At 43.7% G+C, this 17,500-nt stretch overlaps 1 protein-coding gene across 1 annotated transcript in view; it reads right to left on the reverse strand.

Moving 5' to 3' along the window:
* Positions 1 to 17,500, reverse strand: part of wdfy3 (WD repeat and FYVE domain containing 3) — a 165,648-nt gene that overhangs the window by 6,479 nt on the left and 141,669 nt on the right. Inside the window, exons 41-62 of the mRNA XM_080739319.1 lie at positions 15,908 to 16,065; positions 15,570 to 15,647; positions 14,391 to 14,621; positions 12,978 to 13,149; positions 12,539 to 12,702; positions 11,989 to 12,137; positions 11,696 to 11,816; positions 11,052 to 11,137; positions 10,399 to 10,479; positions 9,693 to 9,747; positions 8,819 to 8,938; positions 7,845 to 7,962; positions 7,184 to 7,290; positions 6,548 to 6,701; positions 5,771 to 5,862; positions 5,153 to 5,365; positions 4,609 to 4,750; positions 4,253 to 4,407; positions 2,832 to 2,990; positions 2,068 to 2,247; positions 1,218 to 1,400; positions 420 to 527 (exon numbers count right to left, since the gene is read on the reverse strand). Of these exons, the coding sequence (XP_080595445.1) occupies positions 420 to 527; positions 1,218 to 1,400; positions 2,068 to 2,247; positions 2,832 to 2,990; positions 4,253 to 4,407; positions 4,609 to 4,750; positions 5,153 to 5,365; positions 5,771 to 5,862; positions 6,548 to 6,701; positions 7,184 to 7,290; positions 7,845 to 7,962; positions 8,819 to 8,938; positions 9,693 to 9,747; positions 10,399 to 10,479; positions 11,052 to 11,137; positions 11,696 to 11,816; positions 11,989 to 12,137; positions 12,539 to 12,702; positions 12,978 to 13,149; positions 14,391 to 14,621; positions 15,570 to 15,647; positions 15,908 to 16,065 (3,026 nt within the window). The remainder of the gene's footprint in view (positions 1 to 419; positions 528 to 1,217; positions 1,401 to 2,067; positions 2,248 to 2,831; positions 2,991 to 4,252; positions 4,408 to 4,608; positions 4,751 to 5,152; positions 5,366 to 5,770; positions 5,863 to 6,547; positions 6,702 to 7,183; positions 7,291 to 7,844; positions 7,963 to 8,818; positions 8,939 to 9,692; positions 9,748 to 10,398; positions 10,480 to 11,051; positions 11,138 to 11,695; positions 11,817 to 11,988; positions 12,138 to 12,538; positions 12,703 to 12,977; positions 13,150 to 14,390; positions 14,622 to 15,569; positions 15,648 to 15,907; positions 16,066 to 17,500) is intronic.

A 17,500-nucleotide genomic window follows, 5' to 3' on the forward strand; every position in this document is an offset into this window, starting at 1 on the left:
ACATAACATAACCTCTTCACACCACTGCAATGTACTTTGTATACATTTACTAATATTAATATTATTGCTGGCATGTCTGAGAAACCGTAACAAAATACTTTTAAGCAAGATTCTTTGATTAATGAACATTGAAACCGTTCAAATACGTAATTGTGTTTGACAGACACCCTCTGTTTTATTGTTCGCTGTGCATATGGCAAAATAGCAAACTAGACTTATACAATATTTGCTTGGATGTAATGGTGTCATACATAGACTGTATGGGTATAATTATGGTGGTCCTTGACATGAAAAAGTTTGAGCACCACTGATATAGCAACATACGTTTTTCAGAAAACTGAAAAGACATTTTTAGAATGGGTCTCAGGTCTTAATGGGTTTAGACTTGAGGTTAGCGTTTAGCCATTCTGTGACAACACCTCCAGCCACTCACCAATCTTCTCCTCTGTACAGCAGTCAGGCACATCAGGCTCTACCAGCTCTGGAGCGGGGGTTTCTGGGACTTGAAGGAATTCCATTCTCCAGAACTGCAGAAGGAGAAAAAAACAAATGCTAGATTAAGGTCTTCAAGCATGGTGGAGTTTATCTCAAAGAACAGCCATATGTAAGCCACCTCTCTCCATCTTTACTAAAACGTAGTGGGGGGTTGACAGGGCCCTGAGGCTCTGGAATCATTTGCCCATACACATCAGAGCCTCCCAGTCATTTTAAATCCTTGTTAAAAACGTATTTCTTCTCCCAGGCTTTCAGTGACAGCTGATGTGGCCCGGTTTTCCCTCACTGTTGCTAATGTCTGTTTGTGCTTATTTCATTGCATTGTTTGCTCTTTGTTTTTAACTTGTGCAGCACTTTGGTTGACTTGGTCATCTATATTCTATATAAATACATTTTGAGTTGTGTTGAGTACCAGGAAATTATTCATTTGGCAATTAAACATGATTTGTTACAGTTCAAGTGGGAAACCAGTACATGTGGGAGGAGCGTTCAAAAACATTCAAAAACATTGATCATAGAGAAAAAAAAACAAGAAAAAAAACCTCCTCATCTCGTTTGCTTTATGTAATGCAATATAATGTGCAATACAAATAAATGTATAATTTATTAATTATGGGCTATTATGCTCTGAGAGATGTTGCATGAAAGCCAACATTGTTAATGTAATAATCGACATTGTCCCTAGTCTAGAAGATGGAGGATGGAGAGGTGGACGTCTTTACCCTGACGACACCGTCGGAGTGTCCTGTGACGATGACGTTCTGCGTGTCCCACTCGTTCATCTCCGACACGCAGCAGCACAGGATCTGCTGGCTCCGCCCCGTGAAGGTGTTGGCACTGGCGATGGGACTGCCGTTGATGCTCCACACGTGGATGTAGGTCCCCGCGCTGGACACAATGTCCCCCTGTAGACGGCACATTCACACACAGTGTTTACAACAGTGACTCGCAAACGTGTCTTTGCAAGGACCCAGTGTTGATTTGGTTGACTAAAACAATGACAAAAAAATGTTAGTCGACTACCTTTTTTCCCTGACGAAAACTAAATACAAACCTACGACGAAAACTAAGATAATTTCATCAATAAATAATTAATTATTATGCATTAGGGCCACTGACCCACCATACGGTAACTCTGCACGTGTACAAAAAAAGCAATGGACCTGTGAAGGTCCTTTGCTTAACAGTCTGACCAGAAGCAGGGATAAAACATATCCCCCACCAGCCATAAAAAATAATGACCACAGGGAGAATATCAAAAGCAGAGGCACGGATTCAATCCCCTCCCCTCGAGCAAATTGAACCCTGATTGTACAAAGGGCCATTGAAATTAGTTTCCCCCCCTCCTATCCTTGTTACAAATCCTTTACAAGTCTCACTCTATTATACACACATTTTGCCACACAAAACACCAGTCAATGTAAATACAAAATCTGCCGGTGAACAAAGTTCCATCTTATCTAAACTAAACAAGAATGTTGTGCTTTGATACACAGATTGTTTCTGTCCACTATAGTGACACACTGTCGCTGTGTGTTTCCGGACTGTCTGCCTGACTGCCCTGCCACCCACCGTCAGTTCGTTGATGCAGAGAGCGGAGACGGGCGCCCGGTGGCCCCGGAGCTGTGTGACGAACGACAGCTTGTTGAGGTCCCAGATGATGCAGGTCCGGTCCCGGGAGCCGCTCACGATGATGTGGTACGCAGAGGACGCCGTCAGGCAGGTCACGGCGTCCGTGTGGCCCAGCAACGCCTACAGCAACACAGCACAATGATTAAGACCTGGAACGAATCAATGTCACTCTACATTTCAACCACTTTAACCATTATTTTATGCTTAAAGGAGTAGTTCACCCCCAAAATGACCTTTTATCTATTGATTACTCACGCCATGGAGACTAGAGTTCAATCATATTTTTAGTTTTTTGTCGCATTCCTAAGACAAAAATGTGATAACAATAAATTTACACCCATTCGTTCCGGATGGTGATCCGTTTCGAAACGGGTCCCCATCCGTAATCAATGGGGGTAAATGTACTCGAATAAAAATGTTATTGTTAGGAATGTGACAAAAAACTAAAAATATTATTGAACTCAACTCTCCATGGCATGAGTAATCAATAGAAAAAAAAGTCATTTTGGGGGGTGAACTACTCCTTTAAACTATTGAAAAATAGCAGATATACAAGCTCACAGCGTGGCATCTGCTGAAATGAGCTTGGTGAGGACTGTTTTGAAACGGAGTTCGGTGTAAAAAACACACATTCTTTGTGTGTGTCTGACATGTTTAAGACCGGGTGGGTTGGAAAAACGTGTTCTTTGCGTGTGTCCTCCTACCTGTTTCAGGGTGAGGGTCTTGGCCTTCTCCTTGGCGTTGCTGGTCTCCCACACACAGATGGAGGTGCTGGTACCAGCGGTGACCACCAGCTTAGGGTTGGGACAGATGGCGCACAGGATCTGACCCCACTCTGACAGGCACTCGTACACAACCACCGCCTGAAAACCATGGAGAGAGATGTGAGTGTCTGGATCTCTATTCACAACAAGGCTGTGGAAATAAATTCACTAGTATTATTAAGCCGTTATTTGTAACGGTTTATTCTCTACCTGGAATTCGAACCAGGGTCACAAAATGCACGAGAGGCCAAATTGCTACCGCTATGTCCCGAGTTCAGAACTTTGTTTCTGTTTGGTTCCAAAATGACCATGTTCTTAACTCATTCGTAGTTAACGGCCGAGGAGCCCGAAGTTTTTTCTATGTCTTTCACTGCTGGCTTCTCCTACCTGTTAAAGCAGCCGCTAATCCAGTTCCCATTGTGCGCGATCGAACACTGCTATGCATGGTGTGTTCGCGTATTCCATCAGCTTCTCAAATCCTTTTATTTTTTTTCAATTGATCCATAAGTTCTCCGTCTGTAAGCTGCCGTGTTTACACAGAAAGCCAACGAATAGAGGATAGAGGACGGACAGCCGCTTCCGGTTTACGGTCTCAATGTTAACTGGTCCGCTCAATAATGTGTCCGTGTAGAAACCGATCACGGAGCATTAGTTCCGGCCTATTTTAGTTCCGCCTCGATAAATCTTTTTTTTTAATTAACCCATTTAGGCCTGAACACATTATGACACAATATTGTATACTTTAAATATAAAAAAACAGCAGATATACAAGCTCACAGCGCGGCACCGAGCTGTGAGCGCGGCACCGAGCGCGGCACCGAGCTAAGATTTTGGGAAAAAAAAAACATGTTTCTATGTCAGCAATCTGTCCAGCCATCGTCAAAGAAAAGGTCCTTTTCACTCAACTGGAGCTCAGTTAGTCTGTTCTTTCTGTCAGTGGTGCTCAAACCTTTTCATGTGAAGGACCCCCAAAATGATATTTATTTGACCACGGACCCCCATTTCAAAATATCTAGTTCCAGGGACCACCCAGAAGCAAAATTTGAGTTACAAAACGTTCGCTTTGAAAATACATATATTCAAAGATTTGCACACATTTTCACGACTTTTTCAAAAATAGCAGATCTACAAGCTCGCAGCGCGGCACTCTGTGCTGCGCTGTGAGCTTGTATATCTGCTATTTTTATTAAAGCGGTCAATAATTCTAGGCCTAAATGGGTTAAAGCTTATTAAATCTTCGGGTTCCTCGGGCATGGCAGGGAAGGGGTTCAAAGGGGTATTTTTTTGGCAGCAGTTGTGTTAATCACGTTCACAACAAAATGTGTTTCTGCATTCTCACTAGGAAAAGCATGTCCTCTGACCTTATCGGACTCGTAGTTGGCCAGTCTGCAGCTGAGGTCGGCGTAGCCCCAGGCGAAGGTCTTGCTCCAGGCCGGGGGCACCAGCACCTTGTTCTGCTCCACCGCCAGGATGCCCTTGTCGGTGCACACCACCTGACCCACCGGCTCCTTCAGCTCTGCACGGAGACACAACCAACCGTGTTGAGAAGGGACTGCATGAATGCCAACAACATGTATTGACTTTACAGTGTACATGTGTGGTAGGGCCTTAAAGCGATGATAAAAACCTGGTTAACACCCTGCCAAAGAAACAAAAAAGATCTACAAGCTCTTCTCGACAAGTGGCACGAGAATATGAAGGGGATTGAAGTGAAAACCTTTGACGGGTGCCAGAGAGGGCCGCAGGTTGTCCAGATGATGGAAGAAGATCTTGTCGGTGCTGGAGCTGGGCGGGACGGCGGCCTGCTCGCCGCCAGCCTTACCGCGCACCCGCTTGGGTGGGTGGGGCTTCTTAAACAGCTGGGAAAGACAAACGCATACGTCGTACAGTCAGAGAGAACACTGTAGGGCAGGGTTTCTCAAAGTGGGTACCGTGGGACCCTTGGGTGCCGTGACACAATTCCAGGGGTGCCTCAGAATACTGTATGTCAATGTCCGGTCAATCAGGGACCATCATTCTTGGTGACGTCACCATCAACAGCCATTGAGGGACCAGCATTCTTGGTGACGTCACCATCAACAGCCAATGAGGGACCAGAATTCTTGGTGACGTCACCATCAACAGCCAATGAGTGCATTTCTAGTTCTGTTTGTGTACATACTGTACCACCGACATGCATAGATAGAATGATTTGCCATAGCACATGACATATATATTCCAATGCCAAATGAAGCCATTTTATTGCACGTCGGTATCAGCACCTGTTTGGGAATCTGTCCAAAGTTGTTGATGAAGCCGATGGTGGCGGTCTCCTTGAGGGGGTCGTTGATGTTGTAGATGTCCACCTGGCCCTCGTAGAAGAGGTGGTGGAAGACGTTGACAGCCTCCACGGCCGGAGGGCCCTGCTGCTTGTAGCCGAAGATCAGGTCGATCCACTCGTGGAGGTGAGCCGACACGTAGTCGCATTCCAGCGCCTGGGAACATAAGCACGAAAGATTTTGTTTTATTAACGTTGGTCGAAGATTTGCCAGGCATTGAAATGTAATACCTTGATTCTTTAGTGATAAGATAGCAGTCCATAAATGCACCTGAAATGTGCTTCATGGATTGGCCAGTAGCTGACTGATGGTTACAGTAGATACCAAAATGGGCCAATACGGATCTGAAACTCTGAGTGTACAAATGGAACCAAGCGGACGCTTACGGGTCTGTTTGGTATGGAACCATTTGTACACTCAGAGTTATGAAGGTCCCTGGCCTGTGTGATCAATCAAAGTTTGAGAACGATTGCTTCTCAAGTCTGTGTGGCTCATTTAGTCTCAGTGTGACATTGCGTTAACCGCTAACATTGGTCAGAGTGATCAATATAGATTCTCTACCAGTCTGTGAACTCTGATGAACTCTCGGGGGTCTCCCTTGGCCCAGGGGGGGAGGAGGACGTCTCCCAGTTTGATGCCGTTCTGCTTGGCTCCTGGTAGGGTCAAAGACACAGGAAGGAAAATACACAAGATATGTCATTATCGCCTGTATACATTAGGTATGAAAGTTCCAGGTGGCCCCCAGCTAAATGATGGAGAGTTGGAAACCAATTGGACCCTTATGCCTCATTCACACTACAGATATATAGTTGAACGTTTAGCTTGGTAATTCAATGTAATCTCAATGGAAACCAGCTTTAAAGCTTTCAAAGCTTTGCTTGGAGCGTCTCCTGTATCTTTAAAGCTGGTTTCCATTGAGATTACATTGAATTACCAAGCTAAACGTTCAACTATATATCTGTAGTGTGAATGAGGCATTAGAGATCTTTAAGTCTTGAGCGTAAGATGAAACCATAATTTTATGCCCTCAAGAGTTAAATTATTGTTAAACATCTGCATTACTTAATTTACAAGACGTCAACACAATTAAAGAATGTAGTAGTAAAATAAATGTATCAATACAGCAGCTGGGAATTCAATTATTGTGGAAAAGATCCTGACCAACGATAACAAAATATTCTGTTTTGGGTCTGAGAGGCAAAATCTCATCAAATGGTGGTCCGTGGCTCAAATGCCCAATAAATAATGGACCTTGATGTTAAAAAGGTTGAAAGCCACTGATAAATGGACAAAACAAACATGACAGTAAAAATGTAGTAATTAATTAATTGTTCAGACCCAGGTCAAAGTTGTTGGCGTTGAGCAGGAACTCTGGCAGGTAGAAGAACTCTGGGATGAGCTCCTTCACGTCCGCCATGTTGTGTTTGGAGGCCGAGTTCCAGGCTTCACGCACGCTGTGGAACATCCTGTCAGCCAGGTCAAAGTGACCCCCCTGGACAACACACACACACACACGCACGCACACGCAAGTAGTGAAATATAATGAAAACGGTTAAAAATGGGGAATGTATGTATATACATTTGGAGGGGGTACAGCATTGTGTAAACAGAGCCAAGTCAAATTGTGTCATTATATACTGTACATGTTGTACTGTAAATACAGGGTATTACGCTTTTTGAAACAAATGGCAGTACATTTTTTGCAGTCGTTTTGGGACATCTCAAAAAGATTTAAACCTTTTTCTTTTAGTTTATAGTCCTTAGGGACTATAAACCTTTGAGTGTTCCCACACTATCTGTACTGAGTAGCTTGTACAGATAAGACGCAGATAGATCTAAATTGGATGCCCTAACTCTTACAATTCAGTGCTTGTCAGGGTGGGGGGTTCCCAGTTAAAATGTGATTATTTTTGGGGGGTCGACTCCTGGCCTGAAAAAGGTCAGACACTGTGGATTTTGATGGTGAAGTCATACCTGTAGTCTGAGGAAGATCTGGGTGAAAGGCTCCATGCGGACCAAGTAGGAGGCTACGATCATGGCTGAGGAGTAGTGGGTGCCGTAGTGATATGCTGGAGTCTCACCTGAAGCAAAAATATACAACATGCAATAAAATCATCAGTGTTATGGTGGGTACATCAGTTTGAGTGTTTTTAACTCACTCGATGCCCACGATGAGGTACCTCATCAAACACGCGTGCCGTCCCGAGTGCCTTCGGCGAGGCGAAAATGGCGAGACCACACGCTAAACCGTAATGTGCGGTCTGCGGCACCTGCGACTGATGCAAAAACTCAAATTCCGCTCGCCCCGATTGGGTCTTGTATTCTTGTACCGGTATATTCGTTTTACGGAGGATAAGCGTTAGGAATAAGTTAAAGGTCAGGCATAGTTTTACTGAGGTTAAGTGTACGAATAAGGTTAGATTTTAGGCAGTTTTACTGAGGTTACGTTTGGAATACCGTTCGTCAGATTTGGCCCGGGGCGAGCGTGTTTTGGGGGCGAACTTTCTTGTATTCCTCGCAACAGATTTTTAAAACGTTTTCACAGTGTTGCTCTTCTAGACTTTGGCTGAGCACAAATGTACTGTGTGTGGTGGGGGATGTGTGCGTGAAGTGGATTAGACGTGGGTGGTCTTACCAGTGGGGTCCTCCCAGTCCTTGTATCTCTTCTTGTACTGGGTCAGTCTGTCGTCCGTCTGCGCTCCCATGGGCTTGGCCAGGTTCCGGAACGTCTTGGGACTGTTCAGATCCAGCTCCTGTTCAGGACACACATCACCATGATGCCATTCATCAGAGCTGTTTCGGACGGACCCCAAGGGGTGGCAAAATATGTGTTTTCCCCGTTTCTTTGTACACCAATACTGTCTGTTCTGGTGTGGGCGTTACATGCATTCTGCCATGCTGGCCGTTTGATTATTTTATTCATTGAATAATCTAGTATATAATCAGAATAATAGACTTGACGTGTAATTTCATAAAAACGTGCTTCTTAATTAATCGAATAATCAAAAAGTAGGGAGGGATAACCCAAGAGAGTGGCTGCAGTGTACATGTGCAACACATGATGAATGGTGGTGAATAATGTTTGTTCCCATAGGCTGAACTGGACCCCGGTTTGACACCCTGATGAAGGGGTAGACTGGTTGTTGGAAATAAAGCCTAATACCCAAAACATTATTATCTCAATGGGAGTCAATGAGGTTTTGGCGAACTTTACACTTTGTTTTATTACCATAACCTTTTCATAAACACTTTGATTTCAATCACTAATTTAAAGTATTTTTTAAATCATTGTGATATGCGTTGTAGATACTGTAGGTTGTAGATAGGCTATTTTTGGTGAACCTTCCCCCCAAAATAGGGATGCTGGGGTTCAAGTGGTTAAACGTCACATGTAAAGTTATTTTCAGTCAGTTCTGATGGAACTGTCTGAGGGGGCCTCTGTGACATAGCCTACCAGGTGGAGAGATGTGCATATTTACATTGCGTAATGTGATGTAAGATTCTAAAAATGAACAGTGTAATTCAGGGGTGCCGTGGAAGATTTTTTTTTACAGGGGTGCCCTGAGACAAAAAGGTTTGAGAACCCTTGGTCTAGGGTTGTGCTGATACCTCAGAGTCGTAGTCGGCCAGGATCCAGGGGAAGACGGGGTACTGCATCAGGTCGTTGTAGGAGCGACCGGCCAACGTGTTCAGATGCATCAGGTACTGGAAGTTACTGATCTCTCCTCGCTAGTGGCGGGGAACAAAATAAAATACACACGTCAGTGGTTTGGAGGACTTTGGGGGAATTGTTTTAACAAACAGGTGGTGACGGGATCCAACTAATCCAGTGGTTCTCAACCAGTGGTCCTTGAGTGGGTTCCAACCAATTGGACTCTTATACATGTAGATCTCCAACTCTTGAGGAGATGTTGAATATATGTATTACTTAGGCCATGGCTACACAGAGCTGGATATTTCTGAAGCTAGACATTTTTTGTGCTGTTGGGGCTTGCAGCCACATGAAGCTGGATATTTCGGCCGCGAAGCTGGATATTTTTTTGAAAAATATCCTATTCACTGGATCCGTGTAGACAGGGAACCCAGATATCTCTGAAGACTTTACTGTGTGTGTGCTTGTTAGACCTAGATATCTTTGTCGTGTGGACCTAGATATTTTTGTGGATATCTGAAAAACCAGGATATATGAAATATCCAGCTCCGTGTAGCCATGGCCTTAATTTACAAAAAGTCTACACAATTAGAGAATGTAGAAGAATTGTTATTTTGATCAACATTTGCCTGTTATCTCTCCTATTAATACATCATGGAATTGTGAAACAAAGTATTATCCAACGGCAACAAAATATTGTTGTCCTGGGTCTGAGAGGCTAAATCTCTTCAAATGGTGGTCCGTGGCTCAAATGCCCAATAAATAATGGCCCATGATATTGAAAATACCACTGAACTAATCCCATGATGTGAGTCCAGCATCAGTTCCTACCTCCCATCTCTGAGTGACTGATTTCTCTCCCACCAACGTGCTGAGCAGTCCAGACCTGGAACACAGAGTAGAGGAGTTGATTGATAGATTTTATTCAGTAGGACATTTAGTTCAACATAAATCATACCCAGTATCACACATATGAGTTTAATTCAATTCTTATTTCCAATGTGGTCCTGCCAGTGAAACCATAAGTAAAGTCCAGATTTTAAATGACACACGTGTTAAAACAAATATTTCTAAAGCATAAGAAATGGTATCCTAAAAAAACTAAAATTATAAAATAAGATTGCCCAGCATTAAAACGGTGTCTGCTGCACAGTGACGGGGCAGATCAGTCCAATAGAGAAATATACGTACTGTGAAAATAAAGGAACCCTTACCTAAACGTATGACTCTAGGTATCGCAACACGACAACTGGTGCTTAGTTATGCCATAATCTTATTCCGTATGAATGACAGAGTTGGAGTGTCTTGCCCAAAAGAACAGATCTACAAGCTAACAACTTGGTGTTACGCTGTAGATTTTGTCTACAATTATCGACAGGCAAGAAAGATATCAACGAGGACAATGACGCTTCTACACAGTCAAGTCACCAGCTTTACACTACAAAATCACCACTCTAGAAATGACTGTGCGTGCCATTTTATTCAACGTGGAAGGACACATGGAGAGGCTGTAATGTCACAATAAGAAAAGTGTTACCCTTGCTCCACACTGGTGTTGGGTCTCTGGCCTGAGACGGACTCAGAGCTGTCTGCCAGCGAGGGAACCACAGCTAAAAACCTGTAGAAGAACAACATTCAGTACCATCAGAACCTCAAATAAGTCATTCACAGTGGTAAATAATATCCCTACTGTGACACAGTTGAGCAGGATATAAGCTATAGACAACAAAAGTATAACATAAAGTATTACATTGACACTACCAGATGTAATGGCTGTCCATACCAAGAACTATAACTATAATAACCAATGAAAGCTAATTATGCCGTTCTAATTCATGTTCAAACCAAAGCTATACTATACTATACAACTATAGAACCACTGTTGCCACTATAACTATGGCAACAGTGGAGAACAAAACCGTTGGGGTCACTTTCTTTTTTTAAAGATAATTTGGCTTTTTTTGAGCCTTTACAGATAGATTACAGCAGTGTGACAGGGAAACGGGCAGAGAGAGAGAAAGAAGACGCAGCAAAGGTCATCGGAACCGCTACGCCAGCCTCGTTGGGCCTGGACACACATTACTCACGTTCAACATGTACAGTACGCTATAAGGACGTTATCAGACATCAGTGTCGATGTTCACTTTATTATGATCATCATATAAAAATTATGAATGCTGAAGAGTGCACCTTTGGTAGACTTTGTTGCGGACTCCTTTCTGGAACGCCAACAGGTAGTTCCTGCCGTCTGCCGAGAACACCTCCACTGCCATGGGCTGAAAACATGACGGTCAAGGCCCAGTTATCAACAATAGTAGCATACTGTAACAATTCCTCATAAGATGCCCAGCCTAAAGGGACAAAGAGCGTGATAAGCCACATCAGCAATATGGCTTAAGGCCGTTATCAAAGAGAAGAAAAGCAGGTCCCAACACCATCTTAATGCTCCCATGGGAGGATTAAGACGGTATGCAGACCTGCTTATCTACTGTAGGTGTGCGGACCTGCTTTTCTAGGCATTTGTTGAAACAACCTGAGTTAATGGATTTAAGAAACTATACTTGGTTACGTGACACGGAATGCAAGTATCGCCACCCTTCATGGTCTGGCTGAGCCATCGGGCACCCAGTAGCTGACCAACCTGTCCAAAGAGCAAGGTACCACTCCCAAGTGCTCTTGAGCAAGACGCTGAACCCCTAACTGCTTCTGCAGTTAGGGGTTCATGAACACTTTGTCACGAAATACCAAGAGGAGTTGGGCTCCAAACAATAACTCCCGGGCCACTGTTGCATGTAAACACAGTCAGTTGTGCGTGCGTATTGTACAGTACATACCTGCAGGAGGTAGCGTCTCTTGTGAACCTCCTTGATGTCTTCATAGGCAAAGATGCTGCAGGTTCTCTTCAGCTGGCTCTGACCCTGTCTGGCTCCTCTGGGGATGATGGCTTCATACAGGCTAGTCACACACGTTTAATTGAACATTAATTTAACTTCTCTCGCGCTGTGAGCTTGTACATCTGCTATCTTTGAAAGATCTTATTATATTTTAACATAAATCTTCTCTCCCTGGCACAAAACGTTTTCAGATGGGGGTCCACAAAAAGAAGAGCTAACTGAAGTAGACCTACTTTGCAGGCAGTGTGTCGATGTCTCGGATCTCCCTGGAGACGGTCATGGTGTAGCCGTCGATCACGTAGAAGTGTTCCTTCCCGAACAGCAGCAGGCCCTCACTGGTGTCCAGGCCCTGCACCCTGGCACAGCGGTACATGTGCTGGATCTGACCCACACAAAACACACACAATGAATTACTTATCTACATCCACACCACTGGGGAAAGTAAACAGACATAAAAAACAGACATAAAAGGATAGACTTCTACTGGCTTCCTGCAAAACTGCTACCCACACGTTTGGCTGTGCAGCTCATTCCACGAATGCCCTATGCATACAAGCTGTACCTCGTTGTAAAGGTTACTAATCAACGATAGAAATGATATAAAACACAATACCAATTGGTGTATTATTAAAGGGGAGATATAATGGACCGAACTTTTAGTGCGTAGTTTATGAAAGTAAAGGCTAAATTAGACCTCATTCCAGAGCGCTGCGTGTGTTTTTTCCCCTTCTTCTAATGTTGTTATATACAGCCCTCTCATTTCTAAGTGTCTCAGAGTCAGACCTTCTCTCCCTCCTCGAGGAGGCGCAGCAGGGAGGTGTTGTCGGTCCTCTGCTCCTCGTCCAGACCTCCTGACTCCAACAACTGCTCCTGGAGCTGCTCCTGGCTGTCCTCGTCTGCGCCATCCGCCGTGGAGCGAGAGCGCTTCAGAGGAGCCTTCACCAGGCCTGGGGAGAACACCACAACAGCCACACTGCCGTTAATGCATGCTTGGTCTATTGCATAGTTCTCAACAGGCTTGAAAATTAAGGCCCGGCCCTAACTGGGCCCTATTTGGGCTGGCCCGACTAATTAGCATACATTTTTGGGCCCAGCCCGGCACGAAAACATCAGAGCTATAATAAATGTATAAAGCACCCACATTGAAACGATAAGATATGGAGATACAGGTTTCTGCACGACAGCATCTTTGGCCCTGTTGATTCCCCACCCTCATCCTCACCTTTGACCCTGGCGATAGTGTCCTCTCCGGGGTGGTCTGGTTCGTGCTGGGTGGTCTCCCCCTCGGTGCTGTGCTCCACTGAGTGCTGGTACATGCCGGGGTTTCCAGACAGCAGGCGCACGTAGTACTCCTTACTGTCGTAGCTGATGGCCCGCCGGTACCGCACCGGCTTCTGATGCACACAGAGGAAGGACAGGAAAAAAGAATGAGGGCTGGGACTTTTAACTGATTTATTAATTACAGAAAGTTTCATTTTTGCACCATGGAACTAGACGAGTTTTAGGCGTACCAACCAACAGACAACAAACACCAGGCCAGAGAGCCGATCAGGAGAGCCGATCAGACCGCTTTGCTTCGCCCAGTGGATGGTAAATTTAGATTAAAAAAAAAATCTCACTCATTGCTTCACTCGTATACCAAAATGTGTTAAAAATACAATTATTATAATAAAAATAAACTCAAATATTTATATGCAATTAGGCATGCGATTTATTTCAATGGATTAATTACAAACCCTCAAATTAATTTGATTTCTTCAAGTGTAACCAACTGTCCACTAAAGCAGAGGAAAGGCGTGGTGGGATTAAATGAATAAATGCCTGGAGAATGTAATCAGCTCATCAGTTCAGACTAATTGTGCAAAATAGCCCCAAATATGGCCAGATTATCCTGTAGTCTGCACCCAAACCTCTGGTATAAGGCACACAACTCACAAGTCCACTCCATTTGTTAAACATCACCATGCAGTTAAATCAGACAAAGTTTTAAATCTTCATCCATAATGTTCCACAACAAGCTACCTGGGTGGAAACGGCACCCCTTGCTGCTGAGGCTGTGGCTAACAGGGGCACCTTAGGGGGATGAGGAGGGCATTAGAAACGGAATCACACTGCCTAGATGACATTAGGGACTGCCACTATCGATTGTCTTAGCGATTATTATATCAATTGATTTTTCGAATATATAATAATCGAAAAGCACTGATCTAAAAAGAAAACACTCTATAGCAGGGGTCTTCAATGTTTTTAAGGCAAAGAGATAAGAGAGAGGTGAAGCATTCACATTAATATTTTCAGATATTTGCATTTTTGAAAAACAAAAACATTGCCATCACAAAAGAATTGGCGTCCCCATGTACTAACTCTGAGGACCTCCCCAGGCGTCCCGGACCCTTTGTTGAAGAGCCAAATAAATAGATAAATAATAATAATAATAATAACCTTTTGTTAAAAAAAAACTCCCTGGCTAGTCCACAAGTCGCAAGCCCGTATAAAAGGACTGAGTCATTACTATTTCTATGCATTTGATGCATTACCTTGTAAATCGCTCTGGATTAAGAGCGTCTGCTAAATGCCCGAATCGGATTCCTCCTAGTCTAGGGGGTCATATGGATAGTGGATGTAAGTCTCTAACCTGTGCAGGGTTGGTGCTGGGTTCCGGCTCGGGGACGTAGGGGTAGTGGATGTAGAACATGTCGTTGCGGACCATCTTCTTGCGCATGCGGCACGGCCCCTCCGTCATCTCCAGCACAAACTTGTCCAGACTGGAGCCGATGGGCGGGCCCCACAGGCCGCGCTCCCGCAGCAGCTCGTACTCGATGGACGCCCACTCCTCCGTTACGTACTTCAGAGCGTTCTGCTGGCGCTGGAGGAAGAGGTGGTTCGCTTGTTAAGGGCTGGGCGATATGGTTTCAAAATAACCCATTAACTCTTTTACTGCCAAGGATACTAGTCAAATCGTCCTAGATCCACAGCGTCAAAGCGAGTCACTCATCTAAGCCTTATTTGGGAGGTTTATGATAGTTTGTGAATGATCCCAGCATCACCGAAGAGGAGTATAGACAAAAATCAGATGATGTCAGCAAATACAAGATGCTAGATGTTACTCCTGTAACAACTCATGGAGGACCTTGTTCTCCGTCAAGGTCTGTACAGTTAAATATTACAGGTGCAACAGTCAATCAAACTAATAGATACAATCAATTACTATTTTTTTCTTAGTAGTGAAAATAGCAGATCTACAAGCTTACAATGCATCGCGACATGTCGTGAGCTTGTAGATAGGCTGTTTTTGCACACCACCATTGTTCAACGAAGTATAATATAGGGCTTATGTGGTTAATCGCATACAATAAATTAGTAGATTATTAAAAAAAAATAACAATCAGAATTTATTTCCCCATCTTATTTTTTCCTTTCATTTTTATCATATGCTACTGCCAGGGTCCTCACTTCCCAAATTCACACACCAATTGTGGCAACTGGCGAGCTAACAACATTGGAGGCAACGTGGGGTTCAGTATCTTGCCCAAGGACACTTCGACATGTTGACTGGAGTAGCCGGGATTTGAACCTCTGAACCACGGATCATTGGCCAGCCTGCTCTACCTCCTGAGTCACAGACACTCCCAATATAAAAAGCACTTCCGGTCTGGGACCGGAAACTGATTTTGTAACAGCGAATGCCGTGCACACGCAATCTGTAGACCAGTGTGCACTAACTTTGTCAGTGAAGCGGAAAAGACATTTTTTTTTCGGCACAGCCGATGAGTTAAATGTGCTCTTGAGTTGAGTGTATCTTGTCTTCCAGTACCTCTTGATGCTCTTTGTTCTGCATGGCCACCAGGTCTCTCAGCACAGCGATGTGGGTGAACATCCACTGGAACGTCTCCTGTTGATGACATCACAACAATGACCAGGTTACCTCTACACTAGTCTCTCAAGAATAAAAAGGAACAAAACAGAGAGGGCCCTCTCAACAGTAAATTACAAAATAGCAAAAGTAGCAGATTGTCAAGTTCAAAACCTGTTGCTGTAGTGTGATCAAGTAGGGCATTCATTTATGGAAAAATATATATATATATATGGAGATAAGAGTTTTCTGCCTTGACAGCAATGAGAGAGAGAGAGAGAGAATGTGCGTGTGCCTACCTGTGCAGATAGGTTGTTCTTATTGAGGCTGTTGTCCTTCTTGCTTCGACGGACCCCCGTCAGCTTGGACAGACCGAAGCCACTGCTGACCCTGGACAGCTTGGACTGGGTGGCCGGGACCACCGCCTCGCCACGACTTATGTACTTCTTCTCATGCACTGAGAGAGAATTTGTATTTATTTATTAAAAAACATCATATTTTGAACTTGAAGTTTAATTAAATATGTCATTGCATGAGGGGGTCGCTTGCCAAAAAGAACAGACCTACAAACTAAGGCTGGGCGGCGATATTAGGAAAATCTTTGATATTCGATAACGTTGTTGAATACCTTGATATTGATATTAATCACAATATTAGTAAAAACAATTGCATTATATTGTTTTTTATGTTTTTCTGCTTTAGGGAGTGTATGTTTATTATCCACTAGGGGGGGCTGGTTGACAGATTGTAACTTTAAAAAAAATTCCTTGCCCCCCCCCCCCAACCTTCAGATTTTTTTTGGTGATCCCCCCTGCATGACTTGAAGAAAATGCATGCCCCCCCCCCTCCCCAATAAACTATATATATATATATATATATATATATATATATATATATTATATATATTTATTTATTTATTTATTTATTCACACACACACACACACACACACACACACACACACACACACACACACACACACACACACACACACACACACACACACACACAGTACCAGGAGACAATAAAATGAATGCTGACCTATTAATATAGCACCCTATTTGAAAATGTATTGATTGATTGAGGGTACAGAACAGTACAGTTCATTGATACAAGATTAGCCTCGGAAACCCAGGCATTTTATTTTGGCAGGATACAAGATCAACTAAAAGGACCACAAGAAAGCTTTTGGGATTAAATGTGGGTCTCTTTGTACTCAACTAATACAGAAAAGGTCCATTTGGTTCCACAACATTCAAAACAAAAGAAAGATTGAGCAACTGTGAACTATTTTCCATGATATAAAATCTAAAATCATAGTTTAAAACCAAGCTGTTTCTCCTATACCTCCTTCCCTGCCGAAAGCCTTGTTATTGCCTTGAACTAACAATATTTGACAGATATGACTGCTTATACATTTCAGTCTCAGGCCACATTCTCATACATAATTCGGTAGTCAGTGCGAATTATGGGAGGGAAGAAGTTGCAACATTCTTGCATATAGGATACGTTTGCTCCACTTTGTCAACCGCAACAAGCCTCGCTTAGTCCACGTCTGTCCACGGGACATGTATGTATCCATTCCAAGCTGACTAATAATGCATCCTCCATCTCCCTGTGTTTATTAATTCTTCCAAGTTCAACCACAATGTAACCAGGCGGTGACCAAGCAGGCGGTCGGAAACGGGCGATCAAAAAAGAAAACGAGCGGCGGCCAGCAGACTCGCAAAATCTTGCAATAAACCAAACAGCAACTACTTTAGCAAGATAACGTCTCTCTCTCTCTCTCTCTCTCTCTCTCTCTGTGTGTGTCTCTGGCGCATGAAGCGTCTCCATTTGGACATGATTTTGGAACAGAGTGAGAGAGATGGAGAGAGAAAGCGAGCGAGCGATG

The sequence above is a fragment of the Nannobrachium achirus genome, assembly GCF_963921795.1.
Source record: "Nannobrachium achirus genome assembly, chromosome: 12".
NCBI lineage: Eukaryota > Metazoa > Chordata > Actinopteri > Myctophiformes > Myctophidae > Nannobrachium > Nannobrachium achirus.